General features: G+C 32.3%; 1 protein-coding gene and 1 long non-coding RNA gene across 2 annotated transcripts in view; one reads left to right on the forward strand and one right to left on the reverse strand.

Annotated features, from left to right (window-relative positions):
- Nucleotides 1–10,836, forward strand: part of LOC121132640 (prohormone-4) — an 82,520-nt gene extending 71,684 nt beyond the window's left edge. The window contains exon 4 of the mRNA XM_040728069.2: nucleotides 9,955–10,836. Coding sequence (XP_040584003.1) covers nucleotides 9,955–10,148 — 194 coding nt within the window. The 3' untranslated portion in view covers nucleotides 10,149–10,836. The remainder of the gene's footprint in view (nucleotides 1–9,954) is intronic.
- LOC139904785 (uncharacterized) lies at nucleotides 737–26,977 on the reverse strand. Its single transcript, XR_011778988.1, has 2 exons — nucleotides 26,479–26,977; nucleotides 737–2,470 (listed from the first exon to the last, which is right to left on the reverse strand). It is a non-coding gene; the product is annotated as an uncharacterized lncRNA (long non-coding RNA).

The raw sequence follows: 26,977 nt of genomic DNA on the forward strand, positions 1-26,977 counted from the left end.
TATGAAGCCTGGTGTTGTCTTGATTAAGTCTTGTGTACTATTAAATAATGTTGGCAGCTTCTGTTCGATCACCAGCTTCAAACCGTCGAGTTGTTCCCAGTAGAGGGCAGAATAAAGAGGAAAATAAGTTGTTCGAACTTCTATTAAGCAACACGAACCGTTTACATCCCGATTTTTCTTTGCTGCTTTCGACACGATTTACTCTGTCAGGTAGTAAAAATTATAAATGTGGCGACATTTATTCCACGGTATTTATAGTTCAATTATGTTTTCATTTTATAACTCTTCTACTAAATGTCAGATAGAACAAATACCACACAGTTGGTACAAAAAAAGAAAAACAAATTAAGAGTGTCTTAATAGTTAATCACTTGCTTAGTGATACCCTTCTTTTTAATAACAGCACCCTGCATAATCTCTTTTTCTTTCTCATTGCCATAGCCGATTAATTTATTTTTTGCGTTTCTAACATGGAAAATACATTTTTTGATGTGATAGACATACCTTAGATAAGTAATCAATAATGAATACCATGAATATGCACGGAATTTGTAAATTATAAGTGTATTTTATTAATTTCTCCATGTTTACAAAATAGTAATTTAAATGCATTTAAATTATAATAATGGAAAGATAACCATGTAACTAGGAGTATATTTCGGTATATATTTCGAGACATCTGTGCTCCATTCATATAGATTAAAGTTAATTCTTTGTTAGATTATTTTTCGTTCTATTTATAATTTATAATCTTACATTCACATAATTTCTCTCCCCTTATCCTTTGGCTATCATTATTAATCAATCCCTCTACATAAATACTTTAAACGCAATAAGTAATTATTATCGTGTACGTGATATATTAACAAATACTCTATCTATAAATAGACATATGTTGTACTCCTTTAACTTGATAAAAAGGAAGAAGATTTAATTAATTTATGGACACTTTGTCATGAAAGTAAGCCAAGGAATACACTATATTGACATGTTCGTAAATAAAAAACTACCTATTAAAATTAGAAAAGGAAAAAAGGTTGGTGCGTGTGTTCTTATTCTCTTTTTTGTTCATTATTTGATCGGTCGTTGTGACATTAACTTTTCTCTTTGAAGTAAGCATTCTCATCTGTCTTTGATGTGAATTGTTTATAAAATGCTTAATGAAATAAATATATATAAATTTAGAAATAATTCCAATATTTTCCCTCCACTAAATGGCATTTTAAATGTAGGAGGTAGGTTGTATGAAGGATTATTTTATAAATTGTCTATCTACTAGGGCTGGTACGGTACGGGGTTGTACCGCAGTTTGGTTCGGTATGTTTTTACCCTCGGTGGGGTATGTAAAATCACATATTTTGGTAATTTTTGTTTATCATTCCTTATTTGGTTTATATATTATACAAACATACACAAACCGGAGCAATTGCATTGGATATTATTTTTTACAAAATCGAACATTAAATGTTGATATAATATCTATGAATCAGAGTCAAAAGAAATAGAAAAAGAGATAATCACTCACAAAATGATAAAATGCATCCCAATAAATAAAAACCAAAAGATTTGGTGGAGGGATCATTTTGATATATTTCCCAATGTTTCCAAGTTAGTTTCACGAAACCTCGCAAATATATGTATCAGGCGAAATAATTTTTTCCATAGCTCGCGATATTGTTACTCCTAATAGGTTTTGTTTATTTCCAAAAAAAAAAAAAAAATGTAAACAAGCTCGTCATTAAAAAAAAGATGAGCTTCTTGAATATTAGTATTATATAACTCGTGTTTATTTTATAACAACCTTTTTTTAAAAAAAGAAGAAGTTAGGCATATTTGGAAATAATTTATTTGTACCGAAAAGAAAATATTAAAGAATAAAATATCAAACAAACTTAAAAAACTACATTAATTCTCAGTAAAGAAGGAAAATCCTTTCAATATTATACTATACCGAACCGCGTACCGTGAAGAGCATACCGCGGTTCGTACCGAACAGTGGGTTTATCGTACCATCCCACTCCCAGGTTCTATCCAACATAAGAGCTGAGTTATGGATAATACTGTATCGCAAATAATAATAAAAAAGGATAGGTTAACATAAACTTTTCCATTTTTCCCCCAATCATTACACAAATAATCAAATTAACAACATTCTTTAAAACTCGAGACACATTAATTTAGATATGGATTTAGATCCCTATCAACTCTCAGGTATTTGCTCATAAGGCCAATTTCTGGAATATTTTGATCGAGTGGAGTTTAAGTCTACAGAAAATAAAATATGCTCTTGAGAGTTCCTTTTACCGAATAGAAAAATTGAAATTACTTTTGAGTCTAAGTTAAATTGCGAATCTTTAAAATATTGACTCACCTCCATGTCTAGTCGTAAGTAGTGTTCTATTCCAGTCTAAAGACCAATCCTATCGGTCTGGACTGTCGGTTCTTGGTGTACCGGTCCTTGGAATCTTTCCTAAAAATATCAATGGTTAATAAATCAAAATAATATATATGATACATTTACATATATTTATGAGTTTTGCACATATCTTGCAAAAAGTATTCAAGCTTTCATTATATTAAAATATAATACACGAGTATATATATATATATATTTCATTTCGTGTACGTAAAATTATACCACCAGAGAAAATTGCCAATTGTTAGGCTGGAAAATTACCATTAGAAAACTTCCCATCATTTACTTACGAAATCACAATACCTCTACCCAAAACATATTTTGTGCAATGAAAAGGCCACCGAGCAGGTTAAAAAAAGGTTCAAAACCACCGTCTCTGCTTTACAAAGCATATATATTCCTTAAAAAAGCTCTAAATAAATCCCAAGCTCATTGACTATGCTTTGTGAAGTGGCGGTGGTGGTTTTGAACCTGCTTAGTGGCCCTGCCATTGCAGAAAACAAGTACTGGGCCGAGTTATTGTGATCTTGTTAGAAAATAATGTGATATTTTATGGATGTCAATTTTCAAAACTGGCTATTTTCTCGTGGGTAATTATCCCCAATGGCAATTTTCTCTTGTGCATTTTCCAAGAGCAATATTACTTTTTAATAGTTATTTAATTTATTCTATTACACTGAATGGTACATTAAAATCTGAACACTTTGAATTTTAAATTTCAACAAAACATAATTTATTATTTAACGATAGAATTTCAAGAAAATTAATTCTATAAATAGATGTGTGTCTGAGCTCTCTTAATCTTTAATGCAGCTATCCTTAGTGGCAATGCTGGTTTCCAGGCGGCAGTGGAAGGCTTGGCACCCGGCGCAGATATAGTTATATGTCGAGGTGTCCCAGTGCTGGCTGACAGTGGTTTTGAGGGTCTTGGTGCTTGGACGACGGTATAGATGAGGGAGTTGATTTCGTACAGATCCAGTCTTGCCATTGTACTGGTTCTGGTTTTAATTCATATTCCGCAAAATGTACTCATTTTGGCAGCCCCATTTTTTGGCCCACTAACAGCCCGTACAAGTTCCGTTCGTCTATGGATACCTTGAAGAAGTCCAATATCCGTACAATGACAAAGATGGATCTGCTTGAGGTAGCACGTGCCTGCCAAAGCTTCTGGGGCCGTGTGGTCGAGATTATCAAGAAAGGCGGATGTCATTATAAATAATTGAATTTCATTAAATGTAGCTTTCAAATAATAAAAAATGTTTGTTTTTACCTCATCTAGTTCGTTCGTTATAAGTCATTGAAGATTTTCATAATTTATGTGGACCACTCTGTATATTATATGCACATAGTTATATAATAATAATTTATTCTGTTATTTAGCGGAATAACTATAAGGGGAAACCCTCAATGATGTCACGAGGGGTCAATGTTACCTTTTGTAAGGGCTGATAAGTGGGACTGTAGCGGATTGCAATCATTGGTTCCTAAATAAGGACCGAAACAAGACAAGTCGCCACAATTGCTATACACAATTTTGAAGCAACAATTTGTCATGTCAAGAGGAATACAATGCAATCTCTTTTATTCATCAGGGTATTTTTGTTCTTATTGTTGCTTAAAATGGATTAAAGAGAAAATAATATTTTTATGTGTTTGTTTTTGTTGGCACATGTTTGCCTTTTATATTGCTCTATAGCATAGTTTCCCCTCTCTCTCTACTAAATACATATCCACATAGAAATGTTGTATTTTCTATAAAAGTAGTATATTATTTTGTCAAAACACGAAAATAAAATGTTTGTACAAAATACTCTGTATATACACGCAGAGTCAACTAGCCATTATTATGTACATGTACAATTCATATGAGTTTACCTTTATTTAAATACCATATATATTTGCTCTCCCATGAGAGTAAAGATATAAAGATATGTACTTATAAAAGAGTATAGTACTATATAGAGATGCTTTGTAGAAATATACAAACTAATACCCTTGGCAGTCCCAAGCGACCTCGTATGGATATAGCTTTACCATTGTACGGGTAAAGAGATATAAATCGCATGGTTTCAGGTCCGACCCGTTTTCAGGCTCCAAAAGTGAGAACATTTTGTGATTTTGTTTGTGTTTCGCCACAGGTTTATAATGCAATTTCAACAAAATCAATTTATTGGTTTATTTGTGATTCCCAAACACACACACACAACTTTGTTTTCATTCAAGACGGAGCTCCGTGTCATCGCACCACTAAGACTCAGGCCTTCTGAGAGACAACTTTCCGGGCTTTTGGGACCTCATAGTGTGTTCTATCTAGGGAAGTCTTCAAGAGAGGATGTATGCTACTCCTCACAGTCTCTAGAAGCTTCCATCAAGGAGTGGGCCAAGCTCGAGTATGATTACATAGTTAAGGTCTGCAAAGGATTTAGGCCTCGTATTGAGACAATTATTAGAGATGAAGGCTCACATATTGAATAAAACTTGTGCCGATCACTATTTTCAGCTGATTTTGTTGAATAAATGTCCTCACAAAATATATTCTCGTTTAAATTTTACTCTTGAAAAATTAAAATTTGATAAGAGCAACCCTGTATAAAATAGTAAACAATAGGAGGTAAATTGCAACACTTGTTGCAACTGTCCCCTTGTTACTGAGTGTAACAATTCTTCACATGAGTAATTCTTGATAAAATTATATCAACTGATCTAGTAAAATAATCAATAATTCAAATAGCAATATATTAAAGAAGAAGAAAAATGGAAAACTGACTACATTATTAGAAAAATATTGATCCTTCAAAAGAATTATTCCCCCCCCCCTTCCCTCAAATTCCGTTTTTATCCAATATTTCGAAGAAAAGTTGACAAACAATATTGATTTTCATTCACATTAGTCATGTTAATTTTGTGGATGTAGCTTTGAAGATGTCAGAGAAAAACTATCCTCGATCATTCAATGTAATCACAAAAGAGAGAAACCGTTCTTAACAATGTATTTAATGTTATTCCCATTGGATCATTGTTTCTGAGTATATTCATCTAAATAACATAATCCATCAATGTCAATAATTTCATTCAAACAATATATTCTTTTTCGTATATCTACAATGTTGGAAAATGGACAAATGAATCTTTCTTATTTTATACATGCAATGATGAAAATCCAGTGCAGAATGGGCATGTTAAAAAAACAACAACATATCTTCACGAACTTATTCTTCACAAATTACAAGTATTATAAAAGGTTTTGCTTATAACCCAATTGCAACAAAATTAAATTTTTTTTTGTTGCACAAGAACGCAATGAACTGAAGAAACTTTTAAAAAAATGGACGAATAATACAACAGAGATATTTGTATTACAAACTTATTTCTTAGAAACAAACAAAAAATAATTATACAAGCTAATCTAGTGGTACACATTTTATTATTTTAAAATTTTTCAACAGTAAAATTTTAATCAGGGCATGACTTTGTAGTCAGACTCGATCTTGGTCCACTCCTTCTTGATGGAAGCCTCTAGAGACTGGACACTCCTGTGAGGAGTAGCACACACCCTCTCCTCTAGACGCATCTAGATAGAATGGAGCAAGGGGTTCACGTCAAAAAAGGAGGGCGGCCACTTGTTGAGGTGTCCGGAAAGTTGTCTCTCAGGAAGGCCTTGGTCTTAGCAGTGCGATTACACAGAGCTCCGTCTTGAGTGAAAAAAAAGTTGTTCCCAAACTTTTCTCTAGCCAAAGATAGCACTTTCTTATCCAGAAGTTCGATGTAAGCACCTGGATTGAGCCGCTCCTTCCTCTCCACAAAAATGGTATGGCAGACTTCGCCAGTGCTGGCCATAACACGCGAGATCGTGGTTCTAAGGTTTTTTGGGTTTTTTTTTGCTATGAAGACATGTCTCACTGAAGCTGACCTGAGTTCCTGGGATATGTTCCTGGGGTACATGCCGCTTGAGAGAAGCTTCAAAATTTCACTCGTTTGTTGGTTCATTTTACTGGTTTCATTTATTTTGTCTTTAATTGAGTCAAAACTGCACATAAGGAATATAAAGTCACAAAACCTTTCTTTCACTGAGTTGAAAGACATTCGACGAACAAATTTTTGATTTATTGAAATTTAAATTCAGTGTACTTCTAGATAAGATCAATCCTGTACATATTTTCCCCTTAAAAATTGAATGCTTCAATTAAAGTTCTTGAATGACTCTTTGAGATATACTTAGGTATGCTTTTGTTCTTTGATAATATCCCATAAAGTTTTCTACACTAATTAATTATAAATTATGACTTTTTTTTTACAAACGACGTGAATAATTGAGCTTGTTCGTTTGCTGGTTAATAATTAATCTACGATCTAAAAAACCATAATAAAAACATATCATGAACTATAATGGCCCTTACTGGTTCTCTATTATCCTCATGGCCTTCAGAAAGAGGTCTCAAATATTTTCTATTTTTCGGATTCTAAGTATTTTAAGTGCTTACTGTTAAAGACAGGGATAAATTATGAAAATATATTGTAAAGACTAATTTTAAAAGATTCGAAACCTGTTTTTAAAGTAGCTTTATAATGTTTAGAATTCAAGTAATCCTTGTTTCAATTTGAAAAATAACTTGAGTTTTGACCATGATGAAAACGTTTAAATAAAATACTTTTTGAATCTTTGAAAATACTTATATATATTAAAAATTCATAAGGAGTACTATCTTTTAGTGAATAATAATCAATTATGAATAATAAACATAAATACAATTGTACATGTTCATATTGTAAAAAGAAATCAATAATCATCTACAAACTTGACCAATAACTCTTTTTGACCTATGGGGAACCTTCCTTTTTGAATGGTATATATTTAAATACAAGAATTCCATTATTAATTAATTATCAAAGGGTGATCCAGGTAAATTGAGAAAATATTTAAAGGCTTATAACGAACGAACTAGATTGGGTAGAACAATATTTATTTTTTGAAAAATACATTTAATAACATTCAATTATTCTTAATGAGATCTGCCTCTCTTGATAACTTCGCCACACGGTGGCAGAAGCTTTGGTAGGTCCGAGCGACCTTGTGCGGATCCAGCTTCGCCATTATACTGGTTTTACATTTTTAATTTACATTGTCTGGATGGATGGAGAAGCAAAAGGAAGGCACCATCCTACAAGACCATAAAAGTGCAAGATATCTTGGTTCACTTTTGGAGACCGGGCTTTTGGCCTGCAAACAGCTCAGACCTGAACCTACAATGCAATTTCTATCACGGGCATAGGGTTGAGTATGAGGCCTGTGCCAAGTCTCATTCGTCTGTGGAGGCGCTGAAGAGTTTAATTTACCCGTACAATGGTAAAGCTGGATCCGCATGAGGTCGCCCTGGCAAGCCAAAAATTTTCGTCCCTGTGTGGCCGAGGTTAAGACTTATAGCTGGAACCACCCCTTGCCGATGGTCTAAAAAGTTGGGACTGGAGCATAAAATCCCAGACTGCAACAGTTTCCTTTGGTAAAAAGTCCGTCTAACGTTGTCCAGAAAATAATATTATCTATAATACATAATAAAGGCCAAACCTTCTTAACCTCGGCCACACAGGGACGAACAGTTTTGCCTTGCCAGGGCGACCTCTTGCAGATCCAGCATTGCCATTGTACGGGTAAATCAAATTATTCAGTGCCTCCACAGACGAATGAGACTTGGCACAGGCCTCATACTCAACTCTATGCCCGTGATAGAAATCGCATGGGTTCAAGTCCATCTACCAGGCCAAACGTTATTATTTACTCATCTCTATCATGCAAATTTTGAGAGGTGAATAGTCTCTTCTTTTTTTTTTCAATTTTGTAGAAAAACATAATTAGCTGTCGATTGTACTAGTTGCCACAATGAGCATACAGTAGTGGAAGAGGATTAAGATAGCAGCACTCTTATCGGCGGTATTGTCCCAGAAGGATATCGGGGAGTAGACTGAGGCCTTGAGGAAGACGATTTACAATGTCACCCATGCATGGAGAGATTGTATATCTTCTTCCTCGAGCGCCGATTTGGTCTTAACGCGCCGTAGTGAACAATATTCATAGCCAAAGGTGAAAATCCAGTGTGGAAGGGTATATAAATAAAAAAAATAAAAAATAAACAAGGTAACCCTCACAATTTTGAAAAATGTTTTGGAGAAAGAAAGAATAATGCTCGTGACAGTTTATTAGATCAGCTACAATCAGCTGTGACAAGAGAGGAAGGAAAAAAGGATATAAACATTGACATTTGCTAGTATTCTCCTATGTCGATCCCCAATTCAACTCTGAGTCCAACAAGGACTTACAATTATATCTGCAAGAAATCGTCAGGTCTTTTATGAACACACACGAACGTTCAAACAGGTTTTGAATATAATTGGATCTACTCATGAATTAAATAATAATGACACCTGCTGAGGAAAATAAAATTAGTTCTATATATTACCAATTACAAATTAACTAGTCCGCTAAAAAGCACACCGGATTAAGTATATGCTCATACCCAATACAAATATTATACATTAAGGAGGTCAATATGGAACTTAATATATCTATTACAATACCAACCTCGGGTGGTTTTCTACACCACTATTTAAATATCTTATTATATACCTATTATTTAATCCTATAAAAAATTATGTGTGTGCCTGGTGATCATTCCGCTTAGTAAAACATTGATAAAATGTATTTATTTTTTTTCAAAAACGGAGACAAATTAAGACTTTATACATAAAATAAAAGTTGCTCAGAATTATAAGTTACGTACGCTAGGCTATGTTTTATTCTGATCAGACCAGATTCCTGGAAACTGGAGGGAAAATTTGTTTTTTCGCAAATAAGTTGATTTTTTTTTATAAAACAAGGTCAATTCCCCATGTCTCAAAATTTGTTTATGGGTTGTCGATTCGAAAATGTACCAAAAAAATTAAAAAATCAACAATACGAATTATTGAACTAACGGAAAAAGGGAGAAACTATACCATATAAGAAATAAAAGAAGAAAAGGATTAGCGTGTTAGTCTTAGTCTATATCTCCATTATAGTTGAAAAAGGGACATCTTATATAATAATTGTATTTATTCCAAGAATCACTCTTTCTTCTGGTGGCAATGGTTTCCATTTTCCCTTATTAGAAAACAGTTCGCAATTAAGTCAGCAATGACAATGACAATAAATAAATCACAAGGTTAAACATTTGAAAGAATTGCTTTATATTTACCAAAATCCGTATTTTCACATGGTCAATTATTTGTTGGATTTTTAAGAGTGTCAAAAGAGGTCACTGCTTGATTATATTTACGTCAAATGGACAGAAACAACAACAAATGTTGTATGCAAGGAGGTTTTACAATATAAATTTACCTATTATATCATCATAGTTTAAAGTAGATCGTTTTACCTTAGAATTTTAACATAAACAAATTATATATACATACAACCTTTTTTAATTTTTGATTGGCTATCTTTAAGATAGCGTATTTGCACTAGTTATGTACAATATTAATATATATCTTTCTTTTTCTTATATTAGAGTCACAAACAATTGACGACTTTGGGGAAAATTTGAATCTCTCGCGATCCGACGTGGAACACCTTCGAAGCGTTTTCCTAGCAGTCGAAAATGGAGACGTTGGAATGCTCAAATCCTTAGGAATAAAGGACTCTGAGCTTGGAGATGTAAAATTCTTTTTAGAGAAGCTCGTCAACACTGGATTTCTTGACTAAATCCTTATGTACATCACCCAACGACACATTCAATACATTAAATCTTATTTGTAATTTCTTGAACCTTGATGCACTTCTTCTATCCCATTCGTAAAGATCTCGCAAATAACACTACAATATATATTTCACATGTGCATATAACGATAATCAAAAATTTAAAAAAATGAAATAACAATATCTGTCACTGCATTTCTTCCCTAACGAAATGAATTTATTGTACTTTTAAATTTGAGATGATCTTTTTAAAATCTATTTTATGATTTACATATTGTGTACATAGTATATATCTATTATGTAAATCCATTTTAGAAATTTCGACTTTAATTATCGATCTTTTATTTATATTTTCAAAAATATATTGAATAATTGTAAAATAATTATTGTAAAATTAAAAGTTACCCTTAGTTAAATGTATCCCTCAATGTTTTTTTCAAAGCCAATACACCTTTTATTTTTTTGAAAAAGTAATTAAAATACTTCAAAATTTGTGGTCGAGTCCTTAATTAATATTAACTACAACATAAATGTAGAAAATAAAATATATAAGTAGCTAAATTTACTCATTAATTTTAAATTATTCCTTATTTGTGAGGTATAAAAGGACCCCAAAAAACTCAAACAAAATCAACTTGAAATCTAAAACTTGATTTGTTCATTTATAAATGGATTGAATAAAATTTGGAAATGATTTTATTGTCTAATAATTATTTTAAGATTTTATACTATGAAAATACGGGAATAAGTATTTTATTATTCATTTTGGTGATATATTAACATAAAATGCAAGGGATTGGGTGTTACTCCTTATATAAAATATTAAGAAATTGCAACACATTGCTACCGATTTTTAAAATGGCACTATGATAAATTGATACTAGAGTTCTAGTACTTACTTTACCACATAATGGTGGATGGGGCTAGAAAATATCGGGCTACGAGGTGTCGAGTTTTGGACTCACTTGGGGGCTTTTGGAACCAAAATATTAGAATCTATATATAAAAGTATTGAGATATAAGGCTGTATATGTTCATTCGTTACATGGGGAAGTAAAACTATTTAAATAAAGACAAATCTGTTACGTCAATCTAAGTCTAAGGGAGAAATAGTCTTAAATTTGGTCGAAATACTTATACTTCGCGAGGAAGAAGTTGAGTATCATATTATGAAATGACGCAATGGTAGTGTTTGAACTCCTATTTGAAAGAACATTCAAGGATGACGTCTAATAAGGACATCAAATTGACCGGAGTCCGGAAGTATAGAGAAGCACAATTAATATAGTTTGATGCTGCAAATAAAATATGTGAAGTATTTTATGTGTATTAATTATATTATGTATTAAGTATATTAATGGAGAATAGTAGAAACGGCAAAAAATAATCAAAATTGTATAAATGATTAAGTATCAAAGGGTGTTAACGCAAATACAAAGTCAAGTGGAGTCAATATACATATACCGAAGTAGAAAAAATCAAAGCCGTAGGAGATCATGGAACAATATTCAGGAAAGACAAGGTAGAAAGTATGGTCCTATTTTCCTATTTGGTAAGAGAGGACACTATGCAAGAGTATGCAGTTGTCTAAAAGAAAACTATTTAGATTATTCAAAACTGAATAAATTACCCATCCATGCATTGAATGTCCATGGAAATTAATCAAAAAATATAATGGCTACACATGACAGTGGTGCAATTGTATCTGTCGCTAGATAAAGAGTTAACAGTAAATATCGATCCAATTAAAATAGTTTCGTTTAGAATATATTTTTAACTTAAATTATTTATTTATTTACACATGAAGGAAGAGGGATTGTTGTATATTATTAATATGAATATAACTTCCGTATAAATAACTATATATAAATGTATATTATATTGTGTAAGTTATGCAAGACAAAATATATTGTCAGTTAATTAGAAAACATCAAACCTATCATTACAGGATGTGTACTTATTACTTCTTAGTGACCATGAAGGATAAATAGATAACTTTGGCACGAAATCTAAAGAATATAAATGAGGCAATAATCTAAAAAAATATATTTAAAAAAATTGTTCATATTTACGTGTGAACAATTAAATGTTTTCAAAATATTCATTCCAATTCATATGGGTGATCAATAATTCCCTCAATTTCTTAGTACTTAGTTTGGACAAAAGGAGAAGTTGTTTAAAAGATGCAAGGAAACCAACGTTTTCTAGTCCCTTTTTATGAAATCTCTTTCAACCAATTAAATTCGCTCTTTTACAACGATTCTAACAACTCATAACCAAATATCATGGACGTCTCGTGAACCAGAGATGTCCATGCAAATATGTTCTAAATGCTATCCACCGGTACACTAAATAAAAAAACCCCGAAAATTAACCTGGTAACCCTGACAATTTTAAGAATGTTTTGGAGAAGAGAAGCCATAGAGAAAGAAATACATAGAGGCGACAAGTCGGGAAATATCTTGAAATGAATCTCAGCTGTTCACAAACAAGGGTGTAGAAGAAAGTCAGCTGTTGATTCTTATACTTTATAGCTCTTATCATTTATTAGTATTTACTATTTATTTATTATTTTTAATTAATATTTTAGCTTTTACTGTTTAGTGCTAACTTGTAAAAATCACTTGATTCTTGTATTCTTCTCATTGTTTTATCACTGATATAATGGATCCATAATCTGAAGTGAATTGAGTCGTTTTCATTATTCTCGTCTCTATAAATAGAAAAATGAAGGATCAGTCATTTGTTTCAATGATGGAGGACCATGACGTAGTCATTCTGTCGATAGTATGAGTTATTACCACCTTCATCCCTCCATGTGTCTCTCAATTCATTTTTTTAATTGTCTCTGAGCATGAAAACTTTGAGTTATATCGTAATTGTACTCGGAGCATCATGATGACTCAGAAGCATGGGGACTTGGACATAGAAAAAGTATGTGCTTAATTATAGATTGTGTTTTGTTCGCTTCGACCCTTCACTTGTGCTTCTCGCCCTGTGCATTCGGAGTAAATTATCTTGTAATTTTATGTGGATTTGGACTTGGAATATGAGGGCTCAGAGGCATGGGGACTTGGACAAAAATATGTGGTACGGTCATCTAAGGATCTCTGTGCGACTGCGATGGCAAAAATGATGTGATATATTTTTTTTTGCAAAGTGATACATATCATCTCAATGTATTGATAATTTGCTATCAAGTTAGATAGTACCAGAGCTGTGACACTCGAGTCATTTTATCATAGACTTGGACTCTGAGCATAATGAGTCAGACTAAACTCGGACAAGATAGCATGATGACATGGAAGCATGGGGACTATGAGTAGTCTCGGAGTCGTAAATATAACTTGAACTCGGAAAAGGTTGACTCGACTACAGTACAATATATTATATTCAAATTAAGGAGTTTTTAGTTAAAAGTGATAGGGTCATCTAAGGATTTGTGTGTATTAAGTCAAGAACATTATTATCAATTATCATCTCCACTCTAGGTGTATTTTAACTGATACTGTAGTATTTATGTTTATCAATAACACAAGCTTGAGTTAGGAAGATGAGATCAATAGACATATTTTATAAATTAACTAAATGGAACTGAAACTATCAACCCAACAATGTATAATTAAAAATTTATTAATCATATATTTTAATTAATTATTATCTTAATTAACATGATTATTAATTTTATTTAAATAAAATATGATGAACACTACGAATAAATTAAACGTTCTGAAATATTAGTTATCTGTACAATGAACAGAAATCTTTTATAACTATACGACTGCATGTTTTGTCCAAGAGGGTCGGAAAGATAGATATTTTACTGAAATTAAATGTATCATGGTGAGATAAGGATTATCTATCGAATCTGATGTATCTAAAGCGTTAGCTTATAAACTTAAAAATATTAAGTTCATATCAATATTAGTAAGAACTTCAGTTAACATTTTTTTATTTATGTCTATGTTCGAAATTGAGCGTCTGTAATTGCGAAATATTTTTTCACAAAGTAAAACATTACTATATTAGTATATAAACTACACTTTATCCATTTTTGAAGAACAAACACGTACAATAGTTCTTCAACTAATAGTAGGAAGGATTTTGAAATTTTAACTGGACTAAAAAGAATTCCGATAACGAAATTGCATTTGCATGTCCAAGATAAAACCAAATGAATCAATAAGATAAAAAAATAAAATAATGGAGAACTCATATAGGTAATTTAAATTTAAAAGAATATTATTTATGTTCTAATTATTTATATTTGTTCAATTAATACTCCGAATTATACTTTGATACATTTTAACTATTGTCTTCAATCAAACAACTTATTAATAGCTCGTATGGCACACATATAGTATTTATTTATTTTTGTATAGATCCCAGATTTTCAAGAGAGTAACATTCCTATATGATAACAAGTAATTTAGCTACTTAGAAGAGGATTCCTGAGTCAATAAGTTTGAAAACTGCAAAGACATACAAATATTCCAATAAAATCTACTAAAGTTAAGAAATCACTACCATTTTTAACGCATGATCACTTAATAGTTCCCAATAACCATTTACAAGCAATAGCAGAATAGAATATGCTTTGCAGACAAAAATATAAAGAAAAGAGACACATTATCTTTAAAGTCTAGAATAATCTTCCACTTGTTTTCCAATCATAAAAGGGACTCACAAGTAATAAAGAAACAACTTAATAAAGGTGATGCTTAAAGTGTCCAGGTTATATAATTATCCATATAGACCATACATTTCTGCATTATCAATATATGCATCAATGACACTTATAGATGACGAAGCCGAGTTGACTTTTGGAGAAAAGGAATCATGAAATTCAAATAAGGAGCAATGGATAGAGGAGAAAAGCTATTCATGTTCCTTACTGGATCTTTCAGTCGATTATTCTGTCGTTTTATGGAGCTCCATAGTCATAGTTCTTATATGTACGATCTCGTCTCGTAAAAGATCTAGAGGAATTTATGTATTCTTGAGCATAGGGTCTATGATTAGAGAGGTAAAAAGTCCATGATGTGAAGCAGATTTGCATAATGTCAAACCGGGATTCTTCCATTAAAGGAGATGAGATCCACCGAGTGAGGCACAAAGAAGCGAGATACTTTCAACATGAAGATGAAGAGAGGATCAGAGGATGTATTGGATATCCAAATACAATATGAATTCCTAGGAACGCAAAGAATGCATATGTTTGAATGCATCATACGAAAGATTCATCCATATCACTATGAATTAGATGTATGTATCAGTATTTCAACGCAGACAACATATTTTCTAAGACAACCACAGTATTAACGAGTAAATCGTCCACATAGGGAGTTTTTTCCCCCTTCTAATTTTTAGCCTTGTCGTCGTCATTAATTCTATTATTCAATCCAAGACCAAATGTACTCAATCCACATGTATTGTAATTACTAATCTGTATGACTGTCATTTGTTAAGATGGTCATCAATTATCATAAGCCTTCTTCATCAATTAAAAGACACGATATAGGAACTCCTTGGTGAATGTGTGGAATTGAATATAACAAAAGATAGTGTAACTTCGTCACTCGCAGTATTAAAGAACAAATCATTGTGGAACATAACTACATATAGTGATAATGAATAATTAATTCTAAACATTCTTACAGTTCCATTCCACTCTTAACATATAGAGAGCTTTTAAAGTGTTAAGAAAACATAAATGAATTCAAATACCGACTATTTATAAGGATTGCTTGAAGCCAACAACTTTTAGGATCAAATGCAGTTCAAAACTTTCTTAGTATGCATCGTTATGTAATGATTTAAGTATCTTAAAACTAATACTATATTGATATTGAAATATAATTTATAACAAATTTAAGATTATGAATTTAATTTAACAAGTGGACCATGCGATAATTATGTTTCTCTTGCAATATGTATAATGTTGTTGGCTTCATTGACTAAATTTATAAATTAAAATTCATTTCTACCAATAAAGTCGATGCATGTAGAAGAACAAACTCCATCAAAAATTATTGTTACAATTAAAAGCGTCAAGACTTGATTCAACTATATTCTTTGAATAAAGCTTCAAATTATTATCGTGAATACGACTTTTATTATGTTTTTGAAGTTCGAATTTTCTAAAAGCTTGGCTCACAAAATCACAAAAGCCACATGACAAAATTCTAAAAGCTTTTTCATAAATCTAGACTTTTTCTCCTTTATTATTGGCAAAATGAATTAAAAATAATATATATATATATAAAAGTTATATAATTAAATTGAATGTTATTTAATGCTAGAAAATTAAATATAATTATATTTATTTGTTCTTGTTAGATGCATAATATTTTGTTTAAAATATGTTAAAATTCATCATAAGAAAAATAAATAATATTGGAATTGTAGGTACAAAAGTTTATTGAAGAAAAAAATATCTATCTATATAATATATGTATTATATTTTATACAATGGAAATATTTTTATCTTAGATAACGGAAGACTACAAGCTATAAAATTAATTTTAATTTTAAATTCCGTATCATTTCTATTTAATTTTTTATAAAACTTCGGTAATTTTCATCACAATTATACATTTAAGCAGTCTGTCTTTTTGTTCTTGATGATGACAAAGTAATTTTTCTTTGACGTTCCACATGACATTGATTGCGATTCATGGATATGACAATTTTTTAATTAAGAGGCTAATATGATTTCAATATTTAGAGGACATGGCAATTATATAGTATAATATCAAAGATCCATAACGTCAACTCTTATCATGCCTTTATTGAAAGCAATGGCATTTTAGGACACAAATGATCTAGGACTTGATCATTTTCTTCAAATTTGAACATTTGGTGAGTCATTTAACCTTGATAAACACTGAGTAGGATAATGGATTAATAATTATAACCATTCTTTGCTATATAACATTGGTTGGGAGGTTTTGATTTTGTAAGGAAAGATTAGGAACGAAGTAAAAATCTAGCAATTATTTTGAACACGATTACTAAAATTTGAAAGAACCGATTCTCTAGATACTTGAATCAAAGCTTGAAAAGTTTATCATAATTATAAATACCATTGAAAATAAAGAAGATAATTTTCAAAGAAAAATAACTTTTACAATATATCAAAACCAAAACAGAGGATTAGGTACTCATTAAAGTTTTTAGTAACATGTATGCTATGGAAAAACAGAAGTTCTTATCTATGTAGAAGAATTGTACATGATAGCTCTTTTTGTATGCCAAGCTTGTAATACTTGAGGAAATTGTCTGGAGTATTAAATTCAAATACAGGGATTTCCTCTTCCACAAATACATATCTCAAGATACATCAACTTTATTGGTAGAAATGAATTTAAATTTAGTCAATGAAGCCAACAACATCATATATATGGCAAGAAAAAGATAATTATCGCATGGTCCACATGGTTAAATTAAATTCAGAATCTTAAATTTGTAATCAATTATATTCCAATATCAATCAAGTATTAGCTTTAAGATACTTGAGTTTAATTAAATTAATACATACTGAGAAAGTTTTGAACTACACTTTATCCTAAAAGTTGTTTCCTTCAAGCAATCCTTATACATAGTCGGTATTTGAATTAATTTATGTCTCCTTATCACTTAAAAAGCTTATTATATCTTGAAATGGAATTGTAGTGGAATGAAACTAAAAGAATGTTTGCAATTAAGTATTCATTATCACTATATATAGTGATGTTCCAGTGATTAGATCTTTAATACTGGGAGTGACGAGGTTACACAATCTTTTGTTAGATTCAATTGCACACATTTGCCCAGGAGTCTATATAGTATCTTCTAATTGATGAAGAAGGCTTATAATAATTGAAAGACATCCGAACCAATGACAGTAAATACAAATTACAATACATATGGATTGAGTACATTTGGTCTTATATTTCATTTTCCAAATAGATTTGTGTGAAATCAGATAGACTTCTGTGAAATCAGACAGTCTTCTTTGTTCCTTGCTGTAGTGCGCTATGGAAGTGATCATCTTGAGAAAGTGAGACTTAGCTTCATATGATTCACTACGACGTGGAAAATCCGTTTGAATGACTTCAATATAATGAAGACCTTGTCAAATTGTAGAATCAAGAATGTAGATTGTTGAGACAGACTCAAATAAGACTAGGACACCAAATCTTTGAAATAAAGAAGCATTGATAGAGTTGTTAGATAAGAGTCTGACCCGGGAGACGAATTTCCTTCAATTTAATAGCGGAAATAAAAATTCCTAATGTACCGAAACCTGGAGTAAATGAGGAGGATGGATGAATGAATCAGAATAGAAGTAGACATCGATAACTGACACGAACTATCGATTAACTATTGATTAAAGTTACGGTTTTGGAGGATAGAATATCATGTGATGGTGGTATAGAAACAGAGTTAGCTGTGTTAAGCCTGACGAGACAAAGTCATTTCGTTTACGAAACTTTTTTTCTTGACGAAGACGAAAATCTAATAAAAATCATGACAAAGTCGAGAGGAAGGCAAAATTTTTCAAAAATCGCGACGAAGACAAAACTGACGAAAACGAAAGAGCTCAATTTAAAAAAATTACAGTACACCCCATTCTTGATGCTGACCCAGGGGCGTCCGCATGATTATATTTTGAGGGGACTTGGTTGTTATATTTTTTTTTTTAAATCCAAAAATTAATTTTTTTTTAAATTTCAAAAATCACAAAACTATTCACAAAAAATTCAATTTTTGGAAAAAAAAATCATCAAAGTGAAATACAAACTACACTTTATCAATTTTTGAAGAACGAACACATAGTATCCAGCTATGTATGCGATTGAAGTACCACAACCCCTGCAGTTTTTCGAAATACATCCTTCAATGTGAACAGATTTTTCGACTACGCGTCCTTCTTCATGCCCAATTACAAAATGTGTCCCGGTTGCGTCATGTTCTTCACAGATTGCAATAATTTTGTTTCGGTCTTGTGAAACATTTGCCACAGTAAGTAAAACAGTTTTATCTTAAGCAATACGGTTGCCAGTTATATTTTTAATCATACCCTTTCCTGCATGTCATAGTATCCTTCTGTAATAATGAAATATTTTATTAGATTGAGAGGGATATTTTTGTATTCAGCAATGATAAATAGCCACATGTAAATAACTAATTCATAAAAAAAATATACCAAAACGCAAACCGAAATTTCTTCGGACTTGGATTGTAGCACCATCCATTTCTTTGTCTGATCGCCGCAAACAGATTCTCAAGATGATCTTGTTGAAGCTTATGACAGCAAATATATTTTAATTAATTTCGCCAAACTTAATAAGAGAAATGAGGTGCCTGAGGGAAAAGATGCAGGCTATGCCCCCTAAAGGACCAGTCCTACGTCAAAAATAAATTATTTTTACTCCATCATTTCTCTCTAGAACCTTGTACATTTTGATAAATTGCTCAAATATCTCTTCAGCCAAATATATACTATTAGGTGCAAAGCAGCTTTATATTTTTGACCGAATCTGGAGCGGCTTTTTAAAATGTCGGAAAAATTTATCGTGCAATTCCAAAAATTCAGATGTAACAAGTACGTTCTCACTTTCAAATCCATCAATTTTATTTGTATATGTCCATTTCAAGGATCTGGCAACTGAGTCTGACATCAATTGAACTGCCAATTTACCTTTCATTTTGCATTTTCGAAATGCTGCATGATGTTCTGTCAGTCTATTCCCAAGTAGAATATCGTGTTCAGCTTGAAGCTTGTGCAGATTTTCAATATAAGACCATCTAATCATTCCTCTATTAGGCCAATTAATTTATTTATAATCCGCTAAAAGATTTCCTACATTTTTTGCCATGTGAGGCGGATCACATATTGCAGCAACAGTTGATCCTGGGTACGAAACAATAAAAAACGATGGGAGTTGTTTATATTCTAATACAATGATTAATCAATAAATTATCTTAGGATGAAGATTGCAGCCAATGGCATTAAATGCAGAAATATTGTTTTTAGCAAACCCATGCATACAGATCTTAGCATTACACCCACCATATAACTGAATGTAATTGTTTCACAGATTATTCCAGCAAGAATATCTTATTGAAGCCCTTTAATGAAGAAATATGCCACAGGAAGTTTCCAATAACTTTTCATACATCACAACTAAGGATTCATTAGGAGGCACCTCCTCGCCACTACTACTTTGTCCACCCAAATCTACGTAGCCAAAACATTTCCCAAATTTGGTGTCAAATTCAACCATCTCTTTCATCAACATATTATCAATATTGAAAGTTGCCTCCTTAAAATTGGAATAAATACTACGGCGCTTGTTTCCAAAATCTATGTAGACATAACAAATTGTAAAAATAAAAATAATTAGTTACTTAAAACTAAATATGACTTATTTTCAGAAAAACTTAATATTAACAAGGACTACAGGGTTAGGAAGCAAAACGTGGACTGTTAATAAAGGCTAATTTTGTAATTAAAATAGAGAGATTTTGTAATTTTTCCTGCATATTCCGAATCTCTTGTCTTTTCTGGATCAGTAAACAATAATAAACACTTCTCAAATCTTTCATCATGAGTGAGCAAGAAGCAAAAAGGCAGAGGATCTCACACCTTCTGGATGGTAAAATTGAGGTGGCAGAGATTATGGACATTGTGAAGTGCTCCAGGAGCCTCATTTTCAAGGTGGTCAAGATGTAAAAAACCTCTCAAGGAAAGAAGGAAGTGGGGGACACAACTTGAAAAGGGATTCTGAGTTTCTGGAGGACCTGAAGAAGAAAGACCCCACAAAATCCATGAATCGCCTCTCTAACGAGTTTGACGTGGACGAGGGGACAATCAGGAGGGCTGTGAAGGAGGACTTGGGGTTGTCCTCTTCCACAAGGACTCCATGCCACCTGCTGATGGATACTCTGAAGGAAAGGAGACCGCAGAGGTGCAAGAAAGTTCGTAAGTGGATTAAGGCAAATGAATCCACAGTAAGAATTTTCTTTGATGAAAAGATTTTCACTGTGGACTAGGTCTACAGCCGTCGGAACAACCCTTGGTTTGGGAATCAGTAGAGGAGATCAAGGGGGTGTTCCGTACAAAACATCCGGCCTTAACAAAGGTACTGGGGGTCGTGGCGTCCGACGGCAAGAAGATGCCTCCTTTTTTTTTAAGGGTGGGAGAAAATCGGCCTGGAGGCCCACTACAAGGCTCACCACACTGCCATGGCTCAAAGCCACCTACCCAGAGAACTATGTGTGGGCCCAAGATTGTGCACCCTTACACACATGGATAAAGTTCTGCGCCGACAATATGGCTGATTTTTGGCCCAAGGACTTGTGGCCATCATCTACACTGGATTTGAACCAGTTGGACTTTTCTGTGTGGGGCAACTTGGAGATGGAGACTAACTGGACATTTCACCCGAACGTGGACTCCCTGAGGGCCGCCATTGTGAAGGAGTGGAACAACTTGTCCGAGAAGTTCAGGCTGTGATTGCTGCTGAGGGCGGCCATAATGAGTGAACATGTTCACAAAGGTCGTGTCTCAAAGTTTTGTTTAAAAAAAATCAAAATAAAGCATCTACGGACTGTATATCTTGTAGAGTTAAGATTATAATCTAAAGACATTCAAAATAATGACGGATAACAAAATAAATAAGTTACTTACAAATGCAATAATGAAGGTAGGTAGCTTAAATAGAAAAAATAATAAAGAAAATTTTATTGCAATATTAAATGTTATATACATTGGTAGGTGTGGTATAAAAATTAAAACATATTAACTTGATATTATTAATTTATAAACATTAATTCTTGAAGCAATAAATCAGCACCTAATTCATATGATATCCCTTTAATATTAAAAATTTACTTACTGAAATTTTTTTAACAATTAATTCATTTTTAAATGAGATCAAATCAGTAACTTTAAGGTATATGGAAGATTTTAAAGGAAATAATAGTGTAATTAGTAACTACTTTTACGACAATATTATTATAACAATCATTAGTATCATGATTGTAATAATAATTACTTTAATTATGTGTATAGTGGCTTCTGTCACGATATCAATGACATAAACTTAAACAATATGCAAAATTATATCGGTTAAGGAGAGTGAATTCTAGTTCATCAATAAATTCTTTAACTTAAAGAAATTACATAAACATAGTAAAGAGCTGTATTATATTTTATATATATTATAAGATTTTGTTCCTTAAATAATAAAAATTATTTATTATAAATGTATTATTAAAAATTCACATTTATATTATATTTATACGCTTATCCGTGACTTGTATTATGTATAATTCATTTTATTTCTTCATGAAAATTAAATAAATTCCTTCAAATAAAAACAATAATTAATTAACATAACTTGAAGCACATACATTTAACTACCGATTATAATTACACTAATGTTAATAGTTATGCACCAAAAATTATAATTAATTGGAATTATAAAAGTTAATATTGTTAGGATTAATAAAAATATAAAGACTACATTGGTATGAACCGCTAATATGGTTAGTGTTAGGTTCATGAAATTTTGTTAAGTGATAGATTGATAAAAGAGAAGGGTTAACAGGTATTACATAAAAATTCATTCTTCTTCTAAGGAGATAGTTTGGCGTCCCCCTACTACGTTTTTAGCATAACTGTTGTAAAGTTAACTAATATGGATTACCAAAAGATTGGTTTTATTTAACATTTGGTAACGAATATAATATATACAGAAAAACTTTAGTAAAGAACTATGTTATAGAACAAATAATAATAATACTAGTAGAGGTATAGTGATGTACCAGAATTATCACATTTACCCCCTCTAAATATAGTCGTTAAGGTACTTGGACAGATTTCGATCCCTGTAGATCTTCGGGGTTGCGGAGTTTTAGAGGGCATGTGTAAAGATTCTTTTGCAACATCAGGAAGACATTTTTCTTGAGTTTAATTTCTGGATCCAACTTCTCTGAGATCTTCAGTCACTGGAGTAGGTGATGGATCACTTTCAGTCTCGTTGTTTTCATTACCAGTATCGACTTCCAAATTTTGAGGAGCAGGAGGGAATTTTTTTTTGAGACACCGTTTTCTCTTGTCCTCCAGACTATTGTACTGTTGCATACTCGGGATTAGAAATAACAAGATTGACTTCATCAACTAGGGGATCATTTTTTCATTTTTGCTATATTGTAAAAACCTTCCCAGGGTTGATTAACCAGGATGGAATGGTAGAGCTTTTATGTTCAAAGATAGGTAGACAAAGGGTCTACCCTTAGACCTTTATCCGGGCACGGAAAAGCGAATGGGAAACGAGAGTATTCATCAATAATTGTAAGTATATATTTATTCGAAGAGGTAGAACTTGGGAGAGGACCCTCAAAATCTACGCTTAACCGTTCCATGGGTTGCATTGCTTTGATAGCGGTAGAATTGGACGGTTTGAAAAACTATGGTTTCAACTCGCAACATATGACACATTTCGTAATTACTTCTTTTATTTCGGTGATGGAACAAGGTAAATTCTTGCACCGGACAAAGTGGGCTAATCGACTTATACCTGGATGAGCGAGATCTTCATGTATAACTTTCAGATCTCCGACTGTTGACATTCTCGTGATAACATGTCGGCAGTTACATTTTTAGTTCCGGTTCTATATATGATATCATATGAATAACAAGTCTCCATCTGAGACTTTTACTATTTTTAATTTTACTAAAATACTTAATATTGAAGATAAAGGATACCGATTCTTGATCTGTTATGAGCTTAAAATGCTTTCCTAATAGAAAATGTCTCCATTTTTTGAGCGCTTTCACGATGGCGTACGCTTCTTTTTCGATTGATGAGTGTCCTAACTCGCTCTTTGACAAGGTTCTTGTGTAAAATGCTACGGGTCTTCCACGTTGATTCAGAACCACTCCAATGGCAAAGTCTGATGCGTCTGTTTCCACTATTATTGTTCCATCAGCATGGCAGTTAACACCGCCTGTGATATTTCATTTTCAAGGCAATAAAGGAATCATTTGCTGCTTTATCAATTGGAAATTGTCTAACTTGATTTAAAGGTCGTATTTTTCAGAGAAATTTGAAATCCCCCTTGAATAATGAGCAAACATACCTAGGATTCTACTTAGTCCTTGAAGGTTAACAGGAGCCGACATATTTAAAAAAGGAGTAATTCTATCAGGATCTGGTTTTATTTCACTATGTTCTTTACTACATCCTAGTAGCTAAATCTTCAACTTTGAGTATGCATTTTTCTCTTCGTTGATATTTAAGCTATATTTATCAACTGCATCCATGATCGAGATAAGTTTTTGTGATGTTCGGCTTGAGTTCTGCCGCAGATTGTGACATCATCGATATAAGCATATGTGATTATTAGTTTTTCCGTAGATATAGTGAAATCAATAGCTCGTTCAAAATCCTCAAACTCTATTAGTCACATCAAAAGGAATCCTTTTGAATTAATAAAGCTTCCTGGAGGCCTCAAAACCCGTATATAGTTTTTCTTCAGTTTTTATAGTGACCTTGTGGTACGCACTTTTCAAATCAATGTTAATAAATATTTTGTTCCGGGATACTCTTGTTTATTAGATCTTCTATTCTCGGGAGTGGGTAAGCGTTTAAAAGCGTTTAATGGTTAATGTTCTGTGAGTAATCGATGACTAGTCATCTCTTTTTCCTTTCATTGATGATAACTTTCTTCAATAATACCCTCCCTTAAAATACGAGTGATTTCAGAATCTATGTCTTCTTGGTGAGGAAGAGAGAATTGTCTAGCCTTAATTGCAATTGGTTTATAGTCAGTAGCTAAATTACAAAAGAGAGTTGGACTAGGTACATTCAATATTGTAAGGTTATAGATCTTGAGTGGTTTTCTGGGTACACCAAATGGAATTTCAACACTTGAGTACTCTTTCAAAAAATTATGTCTCAATATGCACTGATAACAAAGATTTTTAAGGACTAAAAATTCAATATTGTTATATGTTTGTTCTTTTATACAAAGGATTAAACTACACATTCCTATTACCATCGGTTGGTACGAAGAGGAAGCCATTGACACTTTGATATTAGACGGCGAGATTTTCCAGTTATTACTTCGCACTAAATCTTGCGACACAAAATTTTCCGTACTACCGGTATCTATTAATGCTTCGACTGATATGTTGTTTAGTTCAGGTGAAACCACTGCTTTTTCTAGGCCTCCTGTAGCAATGGAGGTTGACAATAGTAATTCTGGTGTTGCAGAGCTTGAGAAGGCGGCTGAGGAAACATGCGAACTTTTATTTAGATTGGGTGATCGACAAGCTTTATTTAAATATCTTTTTTTGTCACACTTTTTAATTTGAGCATTCCTGGCAGGACAATTATAACGAGGATGTTTTGAGTAGCTACAAAACATACAAGATTCCATTACAGCGGCTTCCACTTTATGACCAAATACTTCTTCATCCTTTTCGATAATTGCATTTATTATAGGAGTAGTACTTGATTTTACCTAAGAATTAACATGACTTTTGAACATTTCTAGTGATTTAGCTTGTTCACAAGCTTTATTCCAATCTAAAGTATCATTTTCTAACAACTGTTGTCGAATGTGAGGTGAAGAAATACCATTGATAAATGGATCTCGTAGAAAATTGTTCTGTGATTCTTCGGCACTAACAGCTTTGAACTCACAATCACGACTCAGAAGCTTCAAAGCCTGTATATATTGATCCAATGATTCACAAGGTTTCTGTTTTAGGCTAGATAAGATGTATCTTGAGAAAGTTTCATTTTTCTTTTTCACAAAAATGGACTTTAATGTTCCAACCGCAGCTTAATAATTTTCGCATTCGGATATATAAGAGTAGATTTTTGGGCTTACATAATTATTCAGTATTTCCAACTTTAGGGGAGGTAGGTTCGGACACCGCCGTGATGACTTTATTCACAAAACAAGTGAAAGTTTTAATCCAATGTTTCCATTCATGGTCTTCCTCCGATGAGCTTGGATCGACGTCGAAACGTTCCGGCTTCAAGTATTTTTTCCATGTTTGTAAATGTTACATAAATTTTTGTAAAGTTAACTAATATGGATTACCAAAAGATTGGTTTTATTTATCATTAGGTAACTAATATAATATATACAGAAAAACTTAAGTAAATAACAATGTACGGTTTCTTATAGAACAAATAATAATAACACCATCAATACATTAATGTACTGGAATTATACCAATACTTAAGTATTTGATGATCTCGTAAAGATCTGGAAAAATTTACGTATTATTGAGCAAAGAGGCAATAGGTCAGAAATAACTATCTCATACCTTGATATGAAGGGGCACCTCCGCAATGCATGATCCTTCCACTCCAGGTGATGAGATCCACCGAGTGAGGCACAAAGAGGCGAGATACCTTCAACATGAAGTTGAAGAGAGGATCAAAAGACGTACTGGATATCCAAATGCACTATGTATTCCTAGGGACGTAAAGGACGCATATATTCGAATGCTTCGAACAAAAAATCAATCCGAATCACTATGAATTATATATTTATTTGTAATGTATTAGTATTTCCACGCTGTTCACAACATTCTTACTAAGACAGTCACGGTATTAACGAGTTAATCGTACACAAAGGGAGTTTTTTTTTCTTCCTTTTGGGATATTGTTTTGGCCAATCATTTAATCAATTTCATTAACTCAGCTGATGTAAAAATAACAATGAGTAGGGTTAACGTTGAATAGTCCGACTTTGTTCTTCAATCCCATAACATCCCTACCCATTCTATTTTTATAGCAGCTGAACTCTCTTCTAGCGAGCTG

Source organism: Lepeophtheirus salmonis, chromosome 2 (genome assembly GCF_016086655.4).
Source record: "Lepeophtheirus salmonis chromosome 2, UVic_Lsal_1.4, whole genome shotgun sequence".
Taxonomy (NCBI): Eukaryota; Metazoa; Arthropoda; class Copepoda; order Siphonostomatoida; family Caligidae; genus Lepeophtheirus; species Lepeophtheirus salmonis.